At 37.8% G+C, this 27,594-nt stretch overlaps 1 protein-coding gene across 1 annotated transcript; it reads right to left on the reverse strand.

Moving 5' to 3' along the window:
• Positions 1–3,555: 3,555 nt before the first annotated feature.
• Positions 3,556–15,078, reverse strand: TCEAL4 (transcription elongation factor A (SII)-like 4). Its single transcript, XM_011967684.1, is given in 5 exon segments — positions 3,556–4,635; positions 4,984–5,066; positions 5,525–5,660; positions 14,342–14,466; positions 15,012–15,078. Coding segments are annotated over 5 exon segments (1,089 nt in total). The 3' UTR covers positions 3,556–3,957.
• Between the last annotated feature and the right edge of the window lie 12,516 nt (positions 15,079–27,594).

Genomic DNA, 27,594 nt, shown 5'->3' on the forward strand with positions numbered 1-27,594 from the left:
TATAAATGTTCTTTTTGTAGAATCATAAAAGAAATCCACAGGGAAGCTATGATTCAGTATAGATTCATCTGTACCTAGTTGTTATTAATAAACATTTAATTACTTTGAAAAAATATTTTGAACTAAATGAAAATATAACATATCAAATTTGTGGGAAAATATGATATAGCAAATGATAGAAATCACAAGTATGCTCTCAATAAAATTAAACTAGAAATCAATAACAGAAAGGTAGATGGAAAACTCAAATATCTGGAAATTAAACATACTTCTAAATAACACAATTCAAAGAAGAATCCTCAAGAGAAATGTAAAAATATTTTGAAATAAATGAAATACAACATATCAAATTGTGGGATTCCCCAAAGCAGTGCTTAGGGGAAAATTTCTAGCTTAAACGCATATATGAGAAAGGAAAAATCTATAATCCATAATCTAATCTTTCACATTAGGAAACTAGAGAAAGAGGAGTAACTTAAGCCTAGAGCAAACAAAAGATATAATAAAAATTAGAGAAGAAATAAACTGAAAACAGAAAAACAACAGAGGAAATCAATTAAACCAAAGCTGGTTCTTTAAAAAGGGTAAATAAAATTGACAGATTACTTGCCAAGCTAACCAAGAACAAAGAAAGAAGACAAATTAACAATATCAGAAATGAGGCCAGGTGTTGTGGCTCACACCTCTAATCTCAGCACTTTGGGAGGCTGAGGCTGGAGGATCACTGTGGCTCAGGTGTTTGAGACCAGCCTGGGCAACATAGCTCTACAAAAAAATTTTAAAAAAGAAATGAAGGTGGAGTTATCATTATTGATCCCATGGACATTAAGAAGTTAATATGAACAACTCCACACCTACAAATTTGTTAATATAGATGAAATGTACCAATTCTACAAAATAAAAATTTTTAAGGGCAATAAAACATATACAGATTGGAAAGGAAGAAATAAACTGTCTTTATCTGCAGTTGACATGGCTGCCAAATAACTGACAAATGCCTGGTGCAAAGTCCCAGCATACAAGATTAATATACAAAAGTCAGTTGCTTTCCTATATACTAGCAATGAACAATTAGCACTCGAAATGTAAAAGTGCCATTTATAATAGCAGTCACCAAATGCAGAATGTGACAGAAGAATTTTAATGTATCACAAATGTGTGAAACAACCTCACTGAAAGGGATGGGGGAATAAGGTACTGACATAGGTAAATTTGGAAATGAGTGGAGTCTGTAAGACTAAAGGCAAAAGGAACTGTACATGGCACTCTACTCCAGTTGATAAAGTTGTTTTCCACAGGGTTACAGGTTTACAGTTTTGAAACCACTATATATTTATATAATTAATAAACAATAAAATGGATGGCAGATGGTAGGAGACAGATTTCTCACAGTTGGAGTAGAAGGTTACAAATAAGCAAGGGGAGGCTAGAATGATCCATGCAGTAATAGACTGTAGTTGGAGACACTAGTATAAATTCATGTTTAGCCTTATATAAATACAGATGGTTATATACAGAAATATTTATATTTCCATAAATACTTTATATATGTATGGGTATTATATACACATATATCTTTTTGCTATGTCAACTGAGAGGGCCTAGAAGCAATTTTATTTCAGCAGCAATGAATGTGTCTAGCACCCAGGTCTTGTTTTTCTAACACCATTCTCCAACATAAGATACCAGGGCTACTTGGAGAAATGACTGATTCTAGGACTTGGGCAATATGAAAGATAAAGCTATAGCGTCTTGTAGTGCCAGAATGTAAGTAAATACTAAAAAAAAAACCCTCCACAACATAACAATGGAAGCATGTCAAATGAATACAGGAGCCAACTGAAAGCTCCCAGTGACCAAAGCTGGAACAATTTGAGCAAAAACATGTAAAGTAGTATTGCGTTAATCCAAAGTAAAATAGTCATGAGCCTACATTGTTACAAATAAACTGAATATATAAATAGGTGGGGAAAAAGAGTCAAATATCCTCTGCAGAGGGACTCCAAATAATTTTTGTCAATACTCTGCCTTCAAGGAGGTAATAATGCCCTACTCCTTAAGTGTGGGCTGCCAATAGTGACTTTATTCCAAAGAATACAGTATGGAAAGTGAAAAATAAAACTTAACCTTGGAGAAACCTGACAAACACTACTTCAGTCAGGTTACCAAGGATAAGAACAGTGGTAAATGTATTGACGGTATGTCCCCTTTATATGATGAGAATGGCATTTTACCTCTGTGGTCTTCTTCCCAAAACACATAATGCCTGTGTAATTACAAGACAAGCAAACCCAAGTTTGGGGACATTATACAAAATACCTGACCAATACTTCTCAAAAGTGTCAAGGTCATCAAAAAACAGGCAAAGTCTGAAAAGCTCTCACAGCTAAGTGGAGCCTATGGAGACATGACGACTAAATGTAACCTGAATGGGATCCTGGAACAGAAAAAGGACATTAGGAGAAATCTGAATAAAGTACATACTTTACTTAATAATATATCTATCAATATTGGTTAACTGTGACAAATCCACCCTGCTAATGTAAGATGTTAATAATAGGGGACAGTGCATATGGGATACTCTGTACTCTTTGTAATAATTCTGTAGATCTAAAACCATCCTAAAAGTTTATTTTAAAAAAATACTGTAACAAAATAAAAAGCTACTCAAGAGCCAGGGGGAAAAATCACATAGGTAGATGGGTCTGTTGAAATAGTAAAGCAGAGCTTAACAGAAATTTCCTGGAAGACAATTCGTAAGAAAAAAGGGTCAGCAGACTAGAGATTAACAAATGAGAATAGCACAGCATCTCGTCACTGAGCTTTTTCTCCTGGCTCAATCTCCACTATCTAAATCCGGTGGAAAACGGCTATATGCAAAAATACACACAAGTCAACAAAAAACATGGAAAGCAGTGTTTTGTAAAAACTTTATAAAATATCAAGGCCCAAGTGACAATTGGGTACTAACAACCTGAATTAGGATAACTCTATTGTAGGTAGAGACGGAATTCTCCACTTTTCTGTTGGGACATAGTGTTGCTTAGTCCATCATGGTCTCCAGCCCAGCCGCAGCAGCTACTGCCTTAGGAGGGTGCAGGATCCATGAGAAAGGGGCATACTACCTTTCAAGTATGGCATTACCCAGAAAGAGTGGCACCCATCTCTCAGCTGTCTGGACTTATTTCTGGGCACAGGTGAGACCTCCTTCAGCCCTCCCCAAGCGTCTGACTGGGTACTGGTTTTGCTAGTGCAAAGGGAGAGAGTAGGAGCCAGCCTAACACAGCTCACACACTCAATACCTCATTTGATCTTCTCCACATGTCTAGGCTAATTTTATCCCCGTTTCACAGATGTCAAGGCTGTCCCTTACAGCAATGGAGCTGTAATAACCATCGAGTTGACTCCTCCAGCTTCCAGTCCCAGAGGTAATGCAACTTTTACCCATTTTATGTCCTGACAACAAGAATTTTAAGTATATCCACTGTCTTTATAAGTTCACTGGGCAGTTCATTTGAATGCTTATTCAAATGAATGAAATTCAAATATTCACTGTTTTCCAATATTTTAACTTTTATTATTTTTATGATTAAGAAATCTGTTTTTAGGAGAAAAATGGACAGATGAACAAAAAAGTACAGAAAAAATCACGCACAGATAACCACTGTTAATCTTTTAGTTGACACAGCTTTCAGAATTGTTTTCTATACATAAATTACTAGGTATCTTTGTAGTTTTACAAAAATGTACTGATGCCATATGTTTGGTTCTGCAAGTTGTGTTTTTTAATTTTACAATGCACCATCAACATTCTTTCCATGTAACGGATGAAAATTTGCTACTAAGAACACCGCGTTGCAGTTGGGTCAAAAGGCTGCTAGTAACAGGAGGGACGCCTAAAGTAAAGTACTACTGTAGGGGTAAAGCACATGGCCTGGTAAATGCCTGCCAGGGACACTACACATAAGGAATGTCTTCAATGTCCCTTCGTGGGGCCCTGCAGCCACCCCTGAATTCCCTTGGGCCTCTAGGGTAGAAGGGGTCCTGTAAATTTCTTTGCATCCACAAAAACGCCCCCAATTTCTGTTTGCTTTTTCTCTTCTCATCCTGCACCTTAGCCATATTGTCAAATTCTCTTATCATGTCCTCATTGCTGAAATTCATATCGTGTATGGCCTCTTTATACTCCTTGAGGTAATGAGCCAGCCCCTTATTAGTTTTTCTTTTGGCTTTCCTGGGTACATCATCCTCAGCTGGGCGCTTTCCTGCAGCCCTTGTTTCACTCCCTGGCTCTCCTTGACTCTCTGGCTTTCCCTCTATCCCTGGTTTTCCCTCTCTCTCTGATCCTCCCTCCATCTCTGACTCTCCTTCCCTCTCTGACTTTCCTTCTTCTTTTGCCTTTCCCTCACTCTCTGGCTTTCCTTTATCCTTTAACATTTCCTCATCTCCTGTTTTGCCCTTGTTTTCTGTCTTTCCCTCGTTTTCCAACTTCTTGTCTTCCAGAGTACAAGCTACTTCTGGCTTTCTCTCGTCCTGTGGCTGTTCTTCATTTTTCATCTTTCCTTGGTTTGAAGCCATTCCTTCATTTTCATTGTAGAGTTTTTCCATGTCGAGATTTCCCCTCCTTTTCGTGCCCTGGGGGATGGGGGTGGAGGGAAGAGGAGACAGAGAGGAGACATGGGAGACTGAGTGCGTGGGATGAAATGCAGGTCTGGATAGTACTTGCATCTCATCCCTGATGAGGGTTCCCCTGAGCTGGCGGGGCCTCCAAGAGGGCCTTCTGCCCACCACGTAGCCTGCCACTCCTCCCACACACGTGAGCCAGCCATTGCCTGGCAGGCCCTGTCACTTTCTCTGCAGTGGTTCAGCCTGGTAAGGTGTGTGTTAATGTGGGTGGGGGGATGGGCGGGGGCCCCAATTCGGCTCTGGCCGGGCCCTCCACACTCTCAACCCTTGTGGGCCCCTGTCCATGCAGCCCCCTACTTTCACGGACCTGCGGGGATTCTGGACAGGTTGCTCCTCTTTTTCAGGCTTCGCAGAGCGCTGGGAACAACAGACGCGCAGACCTGCGGACAGACAGGAGACAGGGGTAGGGGCTGCGCGCTCAACGGGCTCACAGGGACTCGGTTCTCTTTCCTGAGTCCAGGCCCTTCTCATCCAACGTTTTCCTCCCCTACCTCCCCCGCACCCCAGCCGCCATTTCTTTCCAGGCCTCGGGCACCAAACCAGGATGCTTTCCAAACTAATTTTGGGTCTCTGTGTCCTTCTACCTCAGAGGCAACTCTCCTCCCCAGCCTCGCGGTCAACGTTTTTCTCTATGTACGGGAACGGCAGAGGGGGTTTACTTCCACTGTCTCACTACTGGGGCGTCCCCAGCCCACCATCTCCGGCTCCAAAATGGACGGAGGGCAGAAAAGAGGATGTGCCTGGAAAGCGAGCATGGATACTTGGAGGTGCTCGCCTTCCTCACCCTCTGCCCACTGCCTACGTGTTCCCCCTCAGCCACCTTTAGCCGTTTTCCCACCGCCATCTCTGTCCACACTCGGGCCAGCTTCCCTCGACTCGACCCGACCCCACCCCCAGCCTTTCCCGGTACTGTACCCGCTCCCCTTCCGCCATTCCAGTATTCCGCTGGCAGCGTGGAAGGCCCGCACACTGACCTGGAGGAAGCTGGACCAAGAATTAGGAGCCCAGGAACTGGAGCAGACGGGACCCAGCCGCGGGGACAGAGGGCGGGCACTCGGACCGGTGCCCACATCTGCGCCGGGCGGATCACGTGAATGCCGCAGCACAGGAGTTCCACCGCCCCACGCCCCGCCTCCTAGCCAGCCGCTTCCAGCTACCCACCACCTCTCTCCAGCAGGTACCCTCTCACCTCCCTGGACCCTTTTGTCCTTTTCTTGTTAAGAAATTAATCAAAGAAGGAATTTTAATGAAAATCGCAAAGTTTTTTTTTTTTTTTAATGAGTTGGGCGGTCCAGAGGAGTCTTGATAATGTTGCTCTTAAATTCCACAGAAATAACGTAGACCCACCCGATAAAATCGTATAAATGTGAACTCAAGTACTGTATAAAGAATAGAATATCGACTTTAGAAAAAACTTAATAAAAATTTTCCAAAATAAATGAAATTGTCCCTTTTTCCTGACATGTACAAACATAAATTTTCAAATGAATAAAAAAAGTTATATTTGAAGCAAAATAAAAACGATTAATTTATCTTAAGTGAGAAACTGAATATACAGAGACAATGACCAGACCACATACGAAAATAGAACTGAGACCCACAACCGTTGCTGCAAGCAGCTCGAGAAGCCAAAGTATAGCATCTGCAGAAATGTTCAGGACTTTAATCAATTTGCTAGCCTTTCTGGCCTTTTTAATTTTTTTGACCTGATGACAAACAAGAAAAACCCAAATATGAACCCATACTCAATCACATAGGATGCTTGCCTCTAGTTGGCCTGCCTCTAGCTTCCTCACGTCAACAACATCCAATCAGAGCATACTTGAAGTCTTTGTGTTTTTGTTTTCCGCTATAAAGCTTTCCCACTCCCCTGCCTGCCTTTGAATCTCTGCCAGATTCAAATGATGGTGGCTTGACTTCCTTGCTATAAAAAAGCTGTGAATAAGTAGCACTTGTTTGTTCTCTTATGGGTAGTCTCCGTTTATCTCCACATAAGCTTTTGGTGTGGAAGGCCTTTAAATATAGTCACGTGCCACTTAATAATGGGGATATGTTCTGAGAAATGCATCAGGCAATTTCGTGGTGGTGCGAACATCGTAGAGTGTGGTTATACAAACCTATATGGTATAGCCTACTACACTCCTAGGCTGTATACTATAGCCTGTCGTATTCTATGCTGTCTGTTGTCGTTGGCCAATCGATATGCAGTGTGACTATATAACAAAGAGACAAATGCTGATAGATTAGATTACATGAAAATTTTTAACAGATTTGTTGAAGGACTGGGGACACATGCACCCTCCCCTGCTCTTATTGAATATATTGGTGAAATTTTTCTGAAGATCAACTTTGTAAATTATTTAAAAATAAAAATATTGGCCAGGCACAGTGGCTCACACCTGTAATCCCAGTGCTTTAGGAGGCTGAGGCGGGTGGATCACCTGAGGTCAGGAGTTCAAAACCAGCCTGACCAGAATGGTGAAACCCCCTCTCTACTAAAAATACCAAAACTAGCTGGGCGTGGTGGTGGGTGCCTATAATCCCAGCTATTTCATAGGCTGAGGCAGGAGAATTGCTTGAACCCGGGAGGCAGAGGTTGCAGTGAGTCGAGATCATGCCATTGCACTCCAGCCTGGGGGAAGAGAGTGAGGTTTCATCTCAAAAAAAAAATTAATATTTGATCTTTTGTGTCAGTAATTTCACTTTTTTTTTTTTTTTTTGGAGACGGAGTCTTGCTCTGTCGCCCAGGCTGGAGTGCAGTGGCCGGATCTCGGCTCACTGTAAGCTCCGCCTCCCGGGTTTACACCATTCTCCTGCCTCAGCCTCTCGAGTAGCTGGGACTACAGGCGCCTGCCACCTCGCCCGGCTAGTTTTTTGTATTTTTTAGTAGAGACAGGGTTTCACCGTGTTAGCCAGGATGGTCTCGATCTCCTGACCTTGTGATCCGCCTGTCTCGGCCTCCCAAAGTGCTGGGATTACAGGCTTGAGCCACCGCGCCCGGCGTAATTTCACTTCTAATAGTTACCCACAATGATAATTTTCTTTCTTCAACTTTTATTTTAAGCTCAGGGGCACATGTGCAGGATGTGAAGGTTTGTTACATAGATAAACATGTGCCATGGTGGTTTGCTGTATAGATCATCCCATCACCTAGGTATTAAGCCTGGCAGCCACTAGCTATTCTTCCTTATGCTCTTCCTCCCTGCCCCCAACAGGCCCCTGTGTGTGTTGTTCCCTGACATGTGTCCATGTGTTCTCATCATTCAGCTCCCAGTGAGAACACACGGTGTTTGGTTTTCTGTTCCTGCATTAGTTTGCTGAGAATAGTGGCTTCTAGCTCCATCCATGTGCCTGAAAAGGACATGATCTTGTTCCTTTTTATGGCTGCATAGTATTCCATGGTGTGTATGTACCATATTTTCTTAATCTAGTCTATCATTGATGGGCATTTCAGTTGATTCCGTATCTTTGCTATTGTGAATAGTGCTGCAGTGAACATACGCGTGCATGTATCCTTGTAACAGAATGATTTATATTCCTTTGGGTATATAGCCAGTAATGAGATTGCTCAGTCAAATGGTATTTCTGGTTCTAGGTCTTTGAGGAATCGTCACAGTCTTCCACAGTGGTTGCTGATTTACACTCCCACCAACAGTGTAAAAGCATTTCTTTTTCTCTGCAACCTTGCCAGCATCTGTTGTTTTTTGACTTTTTAATAATAGCCATTCTGACTGGCTTGAGATGGTATCTCATTGTGGTTGTGATTTGCATTTCTCTAACTATCAGTGATGTTGAGCTTTTTTCATATGTTTTTTGGCCTCATGTATGTCTTCTTTTGGGAAGTGTCTGTTCATGTCCTTTGGTTACTTTTTAATGGGGTTGTTTTTTCTCGTAAATTTGTTTAAGCTTCTTGGAGGCTCTGGATATTAGACCTTTGTCAGATGGATAAATTGCAAAAATTTTATCCCATTCTGTAGGTTGTCTGTTCACTCTGATGAGTTTTGTTTGTTGCATAGAAGGTCGTTAGTTTAATTAGATCTTATTTGTCAATTTTTGCTTTTGTTGCAATTGTCTGTGCCTATGTCCTGTATGGTATTGCCTAGATTTTCTTCTAAGGTTTTTGTAGTTTTGGGTTTTACGTTTAAGTCTTTAATCCATCTCGAGTTAATATTTGTATATGGTATAAGGAAGGGGTCCAGTTTCAATTCTCTGCATATGGCTAGCCATTTCTCCCAGCACTATTTATTAAATAGGGAATCCTTTCCCCATTGCTAGTTTTTGTCAGATTTATTGAAGATCAGATGGTTGTAGGTGTGTGGTCTTATTTATGAGTTCTCTATTATGTTCCATTAGTCTATGTGTCCGTTCTTGTACCAGTATCATGCTGTTTTATTTACTGTAACCTTGTAGTATAGTTAGAAATCAAGTAGTGTGATGCCTCCAACTTTGTTTTATTTGCTTAGGATTGTCTTGGCTATTTGGGCCCTTTTTTGGTTCCATATGAGTTTTAAAATAGTTTTTTTCAGTTCTGTGAAGAATGTCAATGGTAGTTTAATGGAAATAGCATTGAATCTATAAATTACCTTGGGCAGTATGACCATTTTCATGGTATTGATTCTTCCTATCCACGAGAATGAAATGTTTTCCATTTGTTTGGGTCCTCACTGAAATCCTCTCTGATTTCTTTTAGTAGTGGTTTTTAGTTCTCCTTGAAGAGGTCCTTCACTTCCCTTGTTAGCTGTATTCCTAGGAATTTTATTCTTTTTGTAGCAATTGTGAATGGAAGTTCATTCATGATTTGACTCTCAGCTTGCATGTTGTTGGTATATAGGAATGCTAGTGATATTTGCACATTGATTTTATATCCTGAGCCTTTGCTGAAGTTGCTTATCAGCTTAAGAAGCTTTTGGGCTGAGATAATGGTGTTTTCTAGATATAGGAGAATTTCATCTGCAAACAAAGATAATTTGACTACCTTTCTTCCTATTTGAATACCTTTTATTTCTTTCTTTTGCCTGATTGTCCTGGTCAGAACTTCCAATACTATGTTGAATAGGAGTGGTGAGAGAGAGCATCCTTGTCTTGTGCTGGTTTTCAAGGGAAATGCCTCCAGCTTTTGCCCATTCTGTATGATATTGACTGTGGGTTTGTCATATGTGGGTGTTATTATTTTGAGGTATGTTCCTTCAATATGTAGTTTATTGAGAATTTTTAACATGAAGGGATATTGAATTTTATCAAAGGGTTTTTCTACATCTATTGAGATAATCATGTGGTTTTTGTCTTTAGTGCTGTTTATATGATTAATCACATTTATTGATTTGTGTATGTTTAACCAACCTTTCATCTCGGGGATGAAGCCAACTTGATCGTGATGGATAAGTTTTTGATGTGCTGCTGGATTTGATTTGCCAGTATTTTGTAGAGGATTTTTGCATCAATGTTCATCAAGGATATTTATCTGAAGTTTTCTTTTTTTGTTGTATCTCTGCCAGATTTTGGTATCAGGATGATGCTGGCCTCTTAATATGAATTAGGGAGGAGTCTTTCCTTTTCAATTTTTTGGGAATAGTTTCAATAGAAACTATTCCAGCTGTTCTTTGTACCTCTGGTAAAATTCAGCTGTGAATCTGTCTGGTCCTGGGCTTTTTTGTTGTTGTTAGTAGGCTATTTATTACTGCCTCAATTTCAGAACTTGTTATTGGCCTATTCAGGAATTCAATTTCTTCCTGTTTCAGTCTTGGGAGGCTGTACGTGTCCAGGAATTTATCCATTTCTTTTAGGTTTTCCAGTTTACGTGCATAAAGGTGTTTATAGTATTCTCTGATGGTTTTTATATTTCTGTGGGGTCAGTGGTGATATCCCCCTATCATTTCTGATTGTGTTTATTTGATTTTTTCTCTTTTCTTCATTAGTCTGGCTAGCAGTCTATCTATTTTATTAATTTTTTCCAAAAACCAGCTCCTGGATTCATTGATTTTTTTGAAGGGTTTTTCATATCTCTATCTCCTTTAGTTCAGCTATCATTTTGGCTATTTCTTGTCTTCTGCTAGCTTTAGGATTTGTTTGCTCTTGGTTCTCTAGCTCTTTTAGTTGTGATGTTAGGTTGTTAACTTCATATCTTTCTAGCTTTTTGATGTACCCACAGAGATAATTAAGACAGTGCTAAAATAGTCTTATATTTAAAATGTTCACTTTGGGAAGCCAAGGTGGGTAGATTGCTTGAGCCCAGGAGTTTGAGACCAGCCTGGGCAACATGGCAAAACCCTGTTTCTGCAAAAATTACAACATTTAGCCCAGTGTGGTGGCACACACCAGTAGTCCCAGCTACTTGGGAGGCTGAGGTGGGAGAATTGATTGATTGCTCTTGGGAGATAGAGGCTGCAGTGAGCTGTGACTGTGCCACTGCATTCCAGCCTCAGTGAAAGAGCCAGACCCTGTCTCAAAAAATTTACGTTAAAAGATTCCCATAGCAATTATTTATTGAACACTTATTATTTGTTTGTATTGTAACTACAGTAGTGATTCCATTGGCTTAGTTTATAATTTTAAAAAAATGGAACAGCACAAATGTACATCATTACAGATTTAGTTACATAATCTTCTTAGTATACCTGCTTAATCTGGTTATCTTTGGGTGTTTGGTTTATAAAAATAATTAATCCTTATATATTGGGCACTTAATACACAGTAAAAATAATTCTTTATTAACTGTTCATCCCAATTGATAGTGACACTACTATGTGTGGTGGGACACAAAGGACAGCCACAAGTATGTGATGTTGCCCTCTAGAGATGAGACTTACGTTAGCAGCACTGTGCTAGCTACCTTGTCTTATCTGGCGTGCTATTTCATTTATCTCTGGTGGGGCAATTCACACTTCAAGGAAGAAGAATGACTTATAAGGCTACAATTTTAACCAATATAGTACTGAAATAAGCACAGTAAGAGAAATAAAACAAGAAAGCCCACTAACACACCCAAGTATACAAGTTTTTAGTGTGTGATAGGGAAACATTTCTGATCAGTAGTAAAAAATAGGCTATTATAGAAACCATATTTGTGTAATTAGTTAAATATTTGAGGGAAAATTAAGAGCTTTAGTTTCTGACATACATTCAGATATCTTCAGGGTAGGCAAGAGACATGAAATAAAAGGCATCCAGATTGAAAGGAAAGAAGTAAAACTATCTATTTGCAGGTGATGTGATCTTGTGATCCCAAAGAATCCACTGAAGAACTGTGAGAACTAACAAATGAGTTCAGTGATGCAGCTGAATATATGATTGATATACAAAAGTTAATTGTATTTTATATGCTAGCAATGAACTATTCAAAGAGGAAAGTAAGAAAACAATTCCACTTAAAATAGCATAAAGATAATAAAACACTTAGAAATAAATTCAATAAAAGATCTAAGACTTGTACACCAAAAACTAAAAAAAATTGTTGAAAGAAATAAAAGAATACCTAAATAAATGGAAAAACATTCTATATTCATAGATCGGAAGACTTAATATTTCCAAAATTGATCCATAGAATCAATGTAATCTCTATCAAAATCTTATCTGGCTTCTTTGCAGAAATTCGTAAGCTGGTCCCAAAATCGACATGAAAATTCAGGAAACCCAGAATATACAAAACAATATTTAAAAAGAAGGAAAACATTGGAGGTCTCACACTTCCAGATTTCTATCAAGGCAGTGTGGTACTGGCATAAGGACATATAGATCAATGGAATATAATTAAGAGTCCAGAAATAAACCCTCATACCTACAGTCGTGCCAAGAAAATTCAACTATGAAAGAATAGTTTTTTTAACAAATGGTGCTGAGACAAATGGATATCTACCTTCAAAAAAATGAATTTGGGCCTCTTTCTCACACCATCTACAAAACTTACTTCAAAATAGATTAGAGTCCTAATTGTAAGAGCTAAAACTATCAAATTCTTAGAAGAAAACTTAGGTGTAATTCTTTATGACCTTGGATTAGGCAATGGTTCTTCAGATATGACAACAAAAGCTCAAGAAACAAAAGAACTATAGATAAATGGGACCTCATCAAAATGCAGAATTTTTATGATTCAAAGGACATCATCAGGAAAGTGAGAAGACAACTAACAGACTAGGAAAAATTTTTGCAAGTAATGTATCTGATAAGGGACTTGTATCTATAATATATAGAAATACTTACAACTAAATAATTTTAAAAACCCAATTTTAAAATGGGCAAAGGATCTGAATAGGTATTTCTCCAAAGAAAATATACGAATGGCCAATAAATACATGAAAATGTGCCCAACATCATTAGCCATCAGGAAAATGCAAATCAAAGCCATAATGAGATACTACTTTATACCCACTAGGATGGATATAATAAACAAGAAATATAATGACAAGTATTTGCAAAAAATGTAGAAAAATTTGAACCATCACATACTATAGGTGGGAACATCAAATGGCACACTACTGTGGAAAACAGTTGGGCAGTTCCTCAAAATGTTAAACATGGCGTTACCATATGACTCAACAATTCCACTCCTAAGTATATCCCCAAGGCAAGTGGAACAATATGCTGACACAAAACTTGAATATGTATGTTCCTGGCAGCATTATTCATTATAGTTAAAAAGTAGAAATATTCTTAAATACCTATCACTCAATGAATAGATATATAAAATACGGTATATCTGTACAATGGAATATTATTTGGCAAAAGAAATGGAAAAAGAAATGGAACAAAGTGCTGATACATGCTAAAACGTGAATGAACCTTGAAAACTTTGTGCCAAGTGAAATAATCCAGTCACAAATTATTACATATTGTATGAGTCCATTAATATGCAACATTTAGAATTGGTATATCCATAGAGACAGAAGGTAAATTAGTGGTAGCCTAGGGCTGGGAGTGGGAAATTGAAGGGAAGATGGTAGTGACTGCTAATGGGCATGAGATTTCTTTGTGATGATGGTTGCACAACTCTGTGAGTATACTAAAAAACCATTTGATTATGTACCCTAAATAGGCAAATTATATGGCACGAGAATTATATCTCAATAAAGCTGTGATAAAAATCTGTCATAATATTGATTATTTCAAAGTATTATATATGCAGATTTTCACTATAATGGATTGAATTAAAGTCACATAGTTTTTCTCTATTATGCATGTTTTAATATTTATATGTTAGTACCTTTCCTTGATTATTTTATTTGGATTTATTCTAAAAACTTGAATTAATGGATCAAAAGTTATGAGAATTTTAAGATTTCTTGATATATGTAGCTAAATGTTTACTAGGTTGTTAATTATAAAAAATACAGAAAATCAAACATATATAATGTAGAGGGTGGGGTTGTATGCTATATTTTATTAAATTTTTCTATGCATATTTCATATACAATTTGTATATTTAATGAAATTGTACTGTATATACTGTTCTGCTACTTGATTCTTTCACTTAAAACTATATCTTCAGAACATTCCCACGTCAGTCTACATTTTAGTGGTTGCATAATATTCTACTCTTCACAGTTACCAAAATTTATTTAATCAATTCCCCATTGATTAGCATTAGAAATGTTCCATATTTTTACTGTTAACAACATTGATCTATTGAATATCTATATGCATATTGCATCCATTTATTTACCTGAGGAAGAGATTTAATTTCCAAAGTTGTTACGTCCCACTCCACATATGATGTGTGACCTTTCCATTCTTCCCATTGACAGATGTGGACTTTGTCTCTTCCTTTTGAATTTGGGAGGCTTGTGACTACTTTGATCTGTATAGTACAGTGTAAATCACTTTGTGTGACTTTTAAGGTTAGGTCAAAAAGCCCCACAAGGTTATCTGCCTGGCATTTTTGGAACATTCACTCTTGGAGAAGCAGCTGCCATGTAACAATTCTTCCTACCCTGAAACCACCATGCTGAAAAGGTCATATATATGCTCTTTAGTTGACAGCTCCAGCTGTGTTGTAATCCAAAAGCTAGCAATAACTGCCATCCCTGTTAGTGAGCCCTCTTGGATTTCCATCCCAGTCCAGCTTTAAGATGATTGCTGTCCTAGCTGACATATTTTATTGATTGATTGATTGAATGAGACAGAGTCTCACTCTGTCACCCAGACTGGAGTGCAGTGGTGCAATATCAGCTCACTGCAACCTCCGCCTCCGGGTTCAAATGATTCTCCTGCCTCAGCCTCCTGAGTAGCTAGGATTACAGGTGCATGCCACCACACCAGGCTAATTTTAGTAGAGACGGGGTTTCGCTATGTTGGTCAGGCTGGTCTCAAACTCCTGACCTCAGGTGATCTACTCACCCTGGCCTCCCAAAACGCTGGGATTACAGGCGTGAGCCACGGTGCCTAGCCTCCAGCTGACATCTTGACTTCAACATCATGAGAGTCCCAAAATAAGAACCTAGCAGCTGAACACTTCTTGAATATAAATGGTTAAATTTTGGAGTAATTTGTTATACAGCAATACTAACCTTAATAATCTGTATAAAATATGAAATAATACTAGGAGTAAAATAAATCATAAATAGCCCACAAAGCCTAAAATATTTACTATCTGGCCCTTTATGGAAAAAGTTCGTCAGCCCATGTCTTAGACCAAAGGAAACAATTTAACCTCAACCACCACAACAATTGTCATCATTGAGATGTGATGTTGAGTGACTACTAACATAGATGCATATCAGGGTACAGGTATCATTCTATTCATTTGTGGGGGTAACTCAAAATGCATTTAATTTTTTATGTTTTATTTTTGAGCCAGAGTCTCACTGTTGCCCAGGCTGGAGTGCGGTGGCATCATCTCGGCTCACTGCAACCTCTGCCTCCTGGGTTCAAGCAATTCTTGTGCCTCAGCCTCCTGAGTAGCTGGGATCACAGGCATGTGCCGCCACACCTGGCTAATTTTTGTATTTTAGTACAGATGGGGTTTCACTATGTTGGACAGGCTGGTCTTGAACACCTGACTTCAAGTGATCCACCTGCCTCGACCTTCCAAAATGCTGGGATTACAGGTATGAGCCACCGCACCCGGCCAAAATACATATAATTTTAAAGTTACAAAAGTATTATCCTGTGTAATTTTGGAACAACCAATACTTGAGTACTGGAAACTCATATCTAAAAGTTGATAACCTGGCATAGTGGAAAGAATATAGAATTCAGACTTAGTATTTACTTTAGAAAAGTAACCTCTTCTAGGCCCAGGGGTTAGCCCATCTGTGAAATGGGAGTATAATAGTTGAAAGACAAATAATGTGGAGAGTTGGTAAGGATACAGAGCAACGAGAACCCACATATACATTCTGGCTGGAACTATGAATTGAAAAAGCACTTTGAAAAACTGTCAGTATTTACTAAGGTTAAACATTCATGTATGCTCTGACTCAGCAGTTGCACTCCTGGTATATATGCAACAGAAATGAGTTTTTATGTCCACCAAAAGATGTGAACAAGATTGATCATTAAGTACAAAACATAAAGCAATGCAAATGTTCATCAACATAAGAATAGTGTTATAGTCCTACAATGCATTACAACACAGAAATGAAAATGAACAAATTACAGCTTCAAGCAACATGGGATAAAAACACATATATAGCACTGATACTTCCATTGTAATCCCTCTATCACCCTCCTGTCTACAAAGCCACATACCTATGGAGTTGAAAATGGGTTCAGGTTTGAGGCCACAAGAAGAAATTCAAGGACAGTGAAAAGCAGAAGCAGCCCCTGGAATTCAGCATGATTGCTGATATCCCCAGTTGTTGGAGTTTGTTAAGAGAAAAATGTGCTTACACATTTTAATTTGAATTAATTACCCAAGTGAATATTGAGGGAGATCAAGCAAATCAACATAGCATTTAGATTTTATTTTAACGTATTTCTTGTCAAGCAGGTTAATGTAGAGGGGCACAGTTTCTATGAGTCTCTGATAGGCTCAAACACTCAGTCTAATGCCATGTCTGATAGAGCAGACGCTGGAGTGAAATTCAGGAGATCGTCCTGGGTTCTGGTGTCAGACCTAACCCAAAACCTACCCGGCCATGGGTAAGGTCCTTCAGCTCTGTGGGAAGATCCCATCTGGGAAAGGACTCTCAGTTACTAGAAGGGACAGAATTCACTATTCACAATTATTTTAACAAGTGCAATGACTATGCATATTATTTATTCTTAAAACAAGATTGCTGATAGTGCATGACAAAATATCTGGTCAAGTATCAGGTCCACCCAAAGCCATATGGTCCCTGCCTAGTTTCAACTTCCAAAGGCTGATGTTGTTCGCACTTACCTCTGTGTGGGACGATCTTGGAAGCAGAGGTAGTTAAATTATGGATGGGTTTTGGTATTACTTAGTAATGGTAGAAGCCGTGAGGGGCAGGGCTGGCCTATCACATCTCTCAGATGGACCACAGGTCAGCATGCAAGGACTGGACTGATGACCCACTAAAGAGAAGTCTGGGTGCTCTCATGTTCCCCTAATGTCCTCCTCAGGGACTGGGCAAAACCTGCCTATGACCCTAGATTTGTTTTTAAAGTCCCTCAAAATAAAAGGAAAGAGTGGCTACTTTTTCAAACTTTCTCCTCCTCACACCATCCTTATTCTCCTCTTGTCCAGTAGTAACAGGCCAGGATCAAAGAGAAGGTGGGCAGTAAGGGGCCAGGAATAAGGACCAAACCCATTGTATTGGTGGCTGCACTGGGAGCTGGGATTTCATCCTTCTGAGTTGACGTCGTGGGTTTTATTTTCAGGCATATGTGCTTGGAAGTGAAAAAAATAAGATAACATTCATTTAGCTTGTGTGTGTGTGTGTGTGTGTGTGTGAGAAATTATTTTTCTTAATCAGTTGCCATATGCTATGGTTTGAATGTTTGCGTCTACTCCAAAATTCATGTCGAAACTTAATATCCAATGTAATGGTATTAAGAGGTGGAGGCCCTAGCAGGTGATTAGGCTATGAGGGCTCTGCCCTCATGAACAGGATAAGCGACTTTATAAAAGGGCTGGAGGGAACTGCCTAGGCCCCTTTCGTCCCTACACTTTCCTCCAAATGAGGATGCAGCAACAAGATGCTTTCTTGGAAGCAGAACCTGATCCCTCAACTAGATACCAAACTTGCTGGTGCCCCCTGAATTGTGAGAAATAACTTTCTGTTCCTTATAAATTACCCAATCTCAGGTATTTAGCAGCATAAATGGACTAACATGATGTATGAGGCAAGAATTATGTCCACGACTACTAGCCCTGAATTTATATCCTTAAATCTCCATGAATGGAAGCAAAAGATTAGACAATAAAGCAACCAAACCTAAGCAAAGAGCCACACCAGTTTCCTCTTCAACATTCAAGACTGAACATCCCAGGAAGGCTCTTATTGGTTCAGCAGGGTCACTTCCCCATACTCTGGGCCAATAGCTCAGGGGCTGCGGGTCCTACATTGGCTGACCCAGCAGAGAGTGGGGTATGAGCTGCACTCACTGAATGCTCACATCATCCAAATCTTGCATAATTGCAGCTCATTAAGATTTGTGATTTTTAAAAAGACTTTTGACTGGGAAAGAACAGAATTGAATAAACCTCAATGAAATAGAATAAAAATTTCAGAGTCCAGAGAGCTTGGCAAGGGGATTGGATTGTTTCTTGAAGTTTTTGATATATATTTCTGTGCTTTTTGTTTGTTTTCATTATGTATTAACGTGGATTCAAAAAAAGCTTGTGATATTTTTATTCCAGTAACACTGTTTCCCCAGGAGTCCTGCTTATAGTACATTATTTACAGCAGTTAAAGCTGTTTCCCGTAGTCTTTTTTTTTTTTTAACAAAGAATTAGAGCACTCTTGTTCACTTAATCTCCTTGTTCGTGCACCCATCAGGTTAATAATCAGATGTACTCATTGCCCCATCTAGCCTTTCAGCATCAAGCCCTGTTTTTTTCTCTACTTACCAGATTCATCTGTCTCAATCACCCCTGCACTCTCAGCCAAATTATAACGCATTTTTAATGTTCTTTCACTAATGTTTCTATTTACTTTCTGAATTTACAAGGGGAAAATGGCAAAAACACTATAACTGTCTTCATGGATATGATATATTAAAAATGCCTTTTTGCATAATACAATGTATATGAGACCAATATGCTAGAATAATTTTGGTAAAACATTTGTATGGCATGCTGACAGACACTGGCATTTTGAAGCAGCATGATATAAATTAAGTGACTTAATGAAATGTTTTTTTTACAAATATGTCCACAGCTCTTTCTCTGAAAGAGAAAGCCTTTCTTTTCAAGCCACACATGGCTCTGAAAAGAGCCTTGGTTTTTCAAAATGTCGTTCCAAATGTGTAAGTCAATCATGTGGTGCCTCTTTGGGCAGTTTACTTGCAGATGATTTTATTGTAGTTTTTCCAGGTCTGCTCTGCAGTAAAATCCTTTTTTAAGTCCTTTTATAAGATTTTTTCTAATACACCAAATCATGATAAATAACAGTCTTGATGAGAGGGCTCAATTTTTCTGAATCCTGACTCTAATGATGGTAATGCTAGTATTTGCCATGAAACAAACATTGTATAACTCATTATATTAGCAAAGGAAGTTAAATCGTGTACTGAGATTAACTGAAGATTACCCTTTTTTCCTTTAACATCATAAGGTGAATCATACTTGTATTTTACTGGAACGTCTTTATATTTTTGGATGAACCCTGCTTTGTCCCTTTGTGTTCATCATTAACTATGATGCCAGATATAATTGCTAATATTTTATGTAGGATTTTATATTCTTGTTTATAAATGTCACTGGTCAGAACTCCTTTTAGCATATTTTCTTTACATCAAAATGATATTTTTTCCCTTCATAATCTGACACTATTCCATTAAGAGAAAAAAACACCTGTTCCTTAGTGGTTTGACATGAAATACTTTTGGAAGCCTGGCCTTTTGGGATGGTAGCTCATTGGTGACCTCGATTTCTTCCATTCTTCTTAGTCCTTAAATCTCTTTTGTGGGGAGGAGAGTGGGGTTAGTTTCTGTAATTTATGTTTTCCACAAATTCATGCATTCAATCATATTTTCAGTTGTATTATCATAGATATTATGAAAGAGATATTATTTCCATTGAATAATATTTCCTACATTATTTCTCTCTTTTCCCTAAGGAGGTTAGTTAGATGTTTAGTAACTTTTTTCAGCCAAGAACACTGATATTTATCCACAAATTATACAGTTTAAAGTATGTTTCTAGGACTTAAGTATTGTCAAGAAAGTGATTTTTAACTTGTTTAATGCTTATGAATATTTTACATGTTAATAAATATTCCTGGTTTTTTGTGTGTTGTTTGGAGACCATAGTTTTGTCATCTTTCCTTGAGTCACTGAGGTTTTTGATCAGAATTAGAGGCAGTGGTTTGTTAGCCAGATCTCTTGTTTTCCACGAGCTCCTCTCCCATGTGGGAGGATTCTTGCTCAAGCCACAGTGGCTTAGCCTAAGGTGACATTAGATTCTGGGTTAGTGGACAAATAGCCCAAACATGGCCAGCATCATTCCTCTGGCATGACGGACCTGGGTTATGGAGATCAGAATCACTCAACAAGTTGAAGCTGAAATTGTTACAGTTTAGCTGCTGTAGATGGTATCTTCAAAGTGCTCTTGGTGGAGCCTACAGGAAGCTTTCAGTGAGACTGACCATTTCATGCCTTCTCATTGGACTGTACCACATAGAACTATCGAATCATATTTGCCATTGTGTGGTTTATTGGCAGGGTTTCCTCGAATTACATTTCATCTAATTAGAAATTGTGTGTGTACCCAGTACTTCATTTGAATACAGGGCCTATACATGGGCACCACCCTGTCACCAACCAGTATCTCTTTCATTCCAAGGTACTGAAAACAATGTCTGTCATGGCTGAGCATCCTTCTAAATCTTACTTTAACATGAAGGGCTTTAAGAAAGTCATTTCCAAAACACAGAAGGGGAAGATGTGAAAAGAGATGCTGCGGAGACAGTTGAGTAACTGTCTATATTTACATCTATGTTTACAGGGTTCTGAAGCAATTTCATCCTTATATCAGCACTACATTAAATTCCTTGGGCATCATGAATGATTTTCTTATCGACATCTTTGAGCACATCACCACCAAGGCTGGCTGCCTGGTTGCTACACTGAGTGCTCCACTATCACCTCCAGAGACATCCAGATCACCCGAGCCCGATGCTGTCTGGGGATATCCACAAGCACACTGTATTCAAAACCAAAGGTAAGAACCATGTTCCAGTAACGTTGAATCTACTTTAGTTCTTGAAGTGTGATGTCCTGCTAATTTTAAAACATCTTCTTTTTTTGTTACAACAAACTAAATATTATCAATTTTAGTTTAATGTATCTATGGTCCAATTTGTTTAAAAAATAAAATAGTGGGTTATACTTAATAATGTTGCATTATACCACTTTACTAATGAGTCAGTTCTTTTAGTTATTTTTGTAGGTCAGCCATTCATCGGACCTGTAAGATGTTATCTACATTTTTCATTCTCATTCCGTCACAAATATATGCTGAAATTTTCCAGAGATACCTTATATATTATATCCAACAGATTAATTGCAGGAACATATATAAGAATTCAGCAGACTTCCATTAGAATAAATATTAAAGAGATTTTCAAATAAAAAAGTCCATCTCCTTATGACTTGTTTTAGAAAACACATTTTTCATATAAATTTACAATGTAAGTTTACAGGATGTAATGGATATTTTATTGTAAGTTTAAAATGAATTAATATAAATATATTAAAAATTTCTGTTTTACTATTTAATATAATAAATATTAACAGATATGACTACATGAAATTGTAAAGCTTCATTATTTTTAAACTGAAAATAGCCTCTTTCTCAGGGGTTTTGCCACAAGAGAGGAAGGCCATTCTTTTCCATACTTTCACCATACAAAATTCATTTGCATATTTATAGACTGGAATTATTTCCATTTCTTTAAGTAACTAAAAGCGTACAGAGCTATAAAATTGCTCCTATAGAATCAGAATCAAACAACCCAGAAGGGTGTACTATAGATAACACACAATTTTCCTTTGAAGAACATTTTTTCCTATAGCTTTTCTATTTTTGATAAACATTAATTTCAAAGTATGGTTATTCTTGACCACAAAATAAGGCTGAACTCATTAGATTTGGCTTGTTGATTTACACAGATACAGCAGAAATCCTAATTTACTATATAGTCCTCCTTTAGTATTCATTGCTAAGAGTTTTCATAATGATGATCACATTGGACTTTTTTACTGTATTAAAAAATATATATAACATAAAATTTACCATATAAATAATTTTTGGTGTACAGTTTAGTGACATTAAATATATTCACATTGTTGTGCAACCGTTATCACCATCTGTCTCCAGACTTTTTCATCTTCCCAAACTGAAGCTGTACCCATTAAACGACAACCTCCCATTCCCCCCACAACCCCAGTCCCTGGTAGCCACCATTCTACTTTCTGTCTCTATGAATTTGACTATTCTAGGTACCCCATATAAATGGAATCATACAATATTTGTTTTTTGTGTCTGACTTATATCACTTAGCATAATGTCTTCAAGGTTCATCGATGTTATAGCATGTATCAGAATTCTATTCCTTTCTAAGGTTAAATAATATTCCACTGTATGTCTATATCACATTTTATTTATTTATTCATCCCTTGGTGGACACTTGGGTTGTTTCCATCTTTTGGCTATTGTGAATAATGCTGTTATTGACCATTGGCATACAATATCTATTCACGCTCCTGTTTTCAATTCTTTTGGGTATGTACTTAAAGTGGAATTAATGGATCATATATTAATTATATGTTTAATTTTTTGAGGAATTGCCGTGCTATTTTCCACAGTGGCTGTACCATTCTACATTTCCATCAACAATGCACAAGGGTTCCAGTTTCTTTGCATCCTTGCCAATACTTGTTATTTTCTGTTTTTATTTTTGTTTTTTCTCATATAGTAGCCATCCTAATGGATGTGAAGTGGTATCTCATTGTGTGGTTTGGTTTGCATTTCCTTACTAATTAGTGGTGTTGAGCATCTTTTCGTGTACTTATTGGCAATCTGTATATCTCCTTTGGAGTAATAGTCATTCAGGTCCTTTGCCGAGTTTTTAATTGGATTTTTTTTTATTGTTGAGTTGTAGGAGTTCTTTATATATTCTAAATATTAGTCCCTTATGAGATATATGATTTGCAAATATTTTCTCCCATTGCATGGACTGCATTTTCACCATGTTGATAGTATCCTTTGATGCACAGAAGGTTTTTATTTTGATAAAATCCAATTTATCTATTTTTTGTTGCCTGTGCTTTTGTTATTCAAGAAACCATTGCCAAATCTAATGGCATGAAGGTTCCCCCCTATGTTTTCTTCTAAAAGTTTGATAGTTTTAGATTTACACTTAGGGCTTTGATCTATTTTGAGTTTATTTTTGTATACGGTATAAGGGAAGTATCTAACTTCATTCTTTGACATGTGGATATTCAGTTTTCCTCACATATTCATTGAAAAGACTGTCCTTTCCCTCATGGAATGGTCTTGGCAACCTTGTCAAAAATCAATTATCATATATGTGAGAGTTTATTTCTAGGCTCTATTCTATCTCATTAGTTTATTTGTCTGTCTTTAATGCCAGCACCATACTATTTTGATTACTGTAGAGTTTTGGTAAGTTTTAAAATCTGGTAGTGTGAGACCTCCAACTTTGTTCTTCTTTCTCAAGGTTGTTTTAGTTATTCAGTATCCCTTGAGATTCCATATGAATTTTAGGATGCATTTTTCTATTCCTGCAAAAAATATCATTGCATCATTGGGATTTTGATAGTGATTGAATCTATAGATCACTCTGATTAGTACTGACATCTTAACAATATTAAGTCTTTCAATCCATGAACACAGAATACATTTCCATTTATTTCTGTCTTTTAAATTTTCTTTCATCGACATTTTATAGTTCTGAGTGCAGATGTCTTTTGCCTCCTTAGTTAAGTTTATTCCTAATTATTATATTCTTTTTGATGCTATTGCAAATGGAATTGTTTTCTTAATTTCCTTTTTGGGTTGTTCATTGTTAGTGTATAAAAATGCTACTGATTTTTATGTGTTGGTTTTGTATCCTACAACATTGCTGAATTTATTAGTTTGAACAGTTCTTTTGTGGAATCCTTAAATTTTTCTACAAACTAGGTAATGTCACCTGTGAACAGAAATAATTTTACTTTCCTTACAACTTGAATGATTCTTTTTATTCATGTAATTGCTTTGTCTAGAACTTCCAATATTAGTTTGAATGCAGGTGTCTTGTTCCTGATCTTAAAGGAAAATCTTCCAAGCTTTCACCATTGAATTTTATGTTAGCTGTGGATTTTTCACACTGGATTTTTAAAAGCCTCTTATTATTTGCTCATCCTGAGGCTATAAAGGAAACTCAAGAAACTTTTCTCACTGGATTTCACCTGCACTATATAAAATTTGGGCCAATTCTTTCTTCTGGAGATTATCAAACTATCTCAAAGGTCCTGGCCTTCGTTTCTCACCTGTAAAGCTGGGACCCTGAAAGCCAGGTACTAAGTCGGTTTTCCTCAGTGGGCTCTCTAGTTTAAACCTTAATTCTCTAACTGTAGCTGGTTTATACTTGATTAAGTGAGCATCATTCTCAAATATGATATTTCAGACAAGGCCTTATTTGCATAACCAAATTTGCCAATTATTAATATATCCTGTTTAAAAGGAGGACAAGTTCTTGTTGAACCTGTATAGATCACTATATTACCATGAAAAATAGAGTATCTAATTCAAATTTGTGAATTCTACAGAGGGTGGGGGTATCAGAGAGAAAAAGATAATTTGCAAATGTTTTGTTTCAGTTTATGAATGCCAAGTCTACTCAATTGTTATGGGTTAGAGATATGTAAGAAAGACAAGGCTGCGTTATATGTCCAGAACATAGAACAACATCAACAATATTAAAAAAATGACAATAATCCCTCATCAGATAATTCAATCATATATGATTAACTCTTGTTCTGATGGATTTGGGGTTAGCGGTCTCATGAATCCATCTGCTTCTCAATTTAAAAAATTCTGGAAATCCTCAGTCTATTGGTATGGTTTTAAAGTTGTTGAAGCAGTGACTTCAGAAGTTAGCCAGGCGCAGTGGCTCATGCCTGTGATCCCAGCACTTAGGGAGGCTCAGGCAAGAGGATTGCTTGAGGCCAGGAATCAGAGACCAGCCTGGCCAAAATAGACCTCCATCTCTGCAAAAAACAACCAACCAACCAACAACAACAACAACAACAACAAAAACACCTCAGCCTGGCATTTGGTGCACACCTGCAGTTCCAGCTACTTGGGATCCTGAGGCAGGAGGATTGCTTGAGCCCAGGAATTAGAGGCTTCAGTGAGCTGTGATCACAACACTGCATTCCAGCCTGGGTGACAGAGTGAGACCCCCATCTCAAAAAAAAAAAAAAAAAAAAAGAGAATCAGCAGCAGCAGCTAGTACCTTTCATGTGTCAAAAGACTAAAATACATAGCATAGTTTTGAGGGGAGGGATACAGCTCCTTTCCAGCACCCTAACATCTTTGCATGTATTCACATAGGCCATGAAGGCAAAGGTTGAACCCCTGCTCATCTAAATCTTGAAATAATACCTTTTTGGTCTTGCTTGAGCATGAGAGCATGGCAAGTCTCTGAGCAGCTGTTAACCACACCATTTCTCACTCGCCTCCGTATCTAGCAGGAGACTATCATGAGAGTTTCTTATTGCCTCTTGGATTCTGATGAGGTGTGAGTCGTTCTGCGCTACTCCTTTGGGTTACAGCTGCAGGCTGTAAAACTTTTTAGCTGCATTTATCATTTTTTTGTGGTGGCAACATTCACAGCCTATTCTGTTAGTTATCTTGAACTATACAATACATTGTTATTTGCTATAAGTCACCCTACTGTGTAATAGAACACCAAACTTATTCTTCCTGCCTAACTGTAACTGACTACCCCAATTTGATCATTATACTATGTATACATGCATCGAAACATCACATTGTAGCCCATAAATATATACAATTATCATGTGTCAATTATAAATAAAAATTAAAATACTGTGGCTGTAGTACAGCACTGACTTCTTAGGAACAGGATGTCCTCTCACACATGTTGAAGTCATTTGGCCCCTTTTGTTTTGCCCAATGCAAGGGACAATTTGCTGCTCATTAAAAAAATATGTATGTAAGTAATAAAGTCTCTGAATCTGATAAGAGCTAAGTGTTTCTTTACTGACCAAATCTATCACCCTGCTTAGTGTTGACATCCATTTCCTCAGGGCTCTGAGACAGTCCTCCTTTCTTGGAGAGACAAACTCCAGCCTGTGACTGATTTCAGAGTCTTCTGGCAAGCATCAGAATAAAACAAAAACTACTTGTGGATGACAGAGGCTTAAAATGGGGCTGTGGTTAATTTATTGATGGTAATTTTCTGAAGTGAAAGAACTGATGTGTCTATAACAAGAATAATGCAATCGACAGAAAATTTGGTTATTTCTGTGACACAAAGGATATAAAGTTAATCCACAAAGTTTTAAACACAATGTATATAAAGATAGTCATTATACAGATTTTCAATGAAGACAGTGAATATTACATCTGATATACAAAAAAACCAGATGAACATAATTTTTATAAAGGAAAAATATTTGGATTTAATAATTCAGGAAAACACAATGTACATAATATACCATGAGTATATTAAGAATTCAGTAGTAATATATACCAATAGAATATCAAGTTGAGATTAAGTCCAGAGTAGATCCTAAACATCTATAATTTAATAAAGCCTCATAGGAAATATTTTACAGGTATATGTACACAGGTTTAACTAGGTATCATTCTGTAACTTGCAATTTTCACTAAATATTGTTTCTGAAATTTATCTGCATTCTAATTGCTGTAGCTTTAGTCCATTCATTTTTACTGGTATATTGTATTCCATTGTATGATTGTAGTATGATTTATCCAGAATAATCTGTGGATGGACATTTCAATTGTTTTCAGATTTGTGCTGTTAAAAAGAATGGTGCACAAATATTAATTTTACCTGTTTTTAAACATACCAGTGGGATTATGCAGTATTCCCTTTTTTGTGCTTGGCTTCTTTTGTGTGTGTGTGTGTGTGTGTGTGTGTGTGTTTTACACTTTGAAGACATTTTATTTTACTAATAATTTTTTTTTATTATACTTTAAGTTCTAGGGTACCTGTGCACAACATGCAGGTTTGTTACATATGTATACTTGTGCCATGTTGGTGTGCTGCACCCATCAACTTGTCAGCACCCATCAACTCTTCATTTACTTCAGGTATAACTCCCAGTGCAATTCCTCCCTCCTCCCCCTCCCCATAATAGGCCCTAGTGTGTGATGTTCCCCTTCCCGAGTCCAGGTGATCTCATTGTTCAGTTCCCACCTATGAGTGAGAACATGTGGTGTTTGGTTTTCTGTTCTTGCGATAGTTTGCTGAGAATGATGGTTTCTAGCTACATCCATGTCCCTACAAAGGACACAAACTCATCCTTTTTTACGGCTGCATAGTATTCCATGGTGTATATGTGCCACATTTTCTTAATCCGGTCTGTCACTGGTGGACATTTGGGTTGATTCCAAGTCTTTGCTCTTGTGAATAGTGCTGCAATGAACATACGTGTGCATGTGTCTTTATAGCACCATGATTTATAATCCTTTGGGTATATACCCAGTAATGGGATGGCTGGGTCATATGGTACATCTAGTTCTAGATCCTTGAGGAATCGCCATACTGTTTTCCATAATGGTTGAAC

The sequence above is a fragment of the Mandrillus leucophaeus genome, unplaced genomic scaffold, assembly GCF_000951045.1.
Source record: "Mandrillus leucophaeus isolate KB7577 unplaced genomic scaffold, Mleu.le_1.0 Scaffold809, whole genome shotgun sequence".
Lineage (NCBI taxonomy): Eukaryota > Metazoa > Chordata > Mammalia > Primates > Cercopithecidae > Mandrillus > Mandrillus leucophaeus.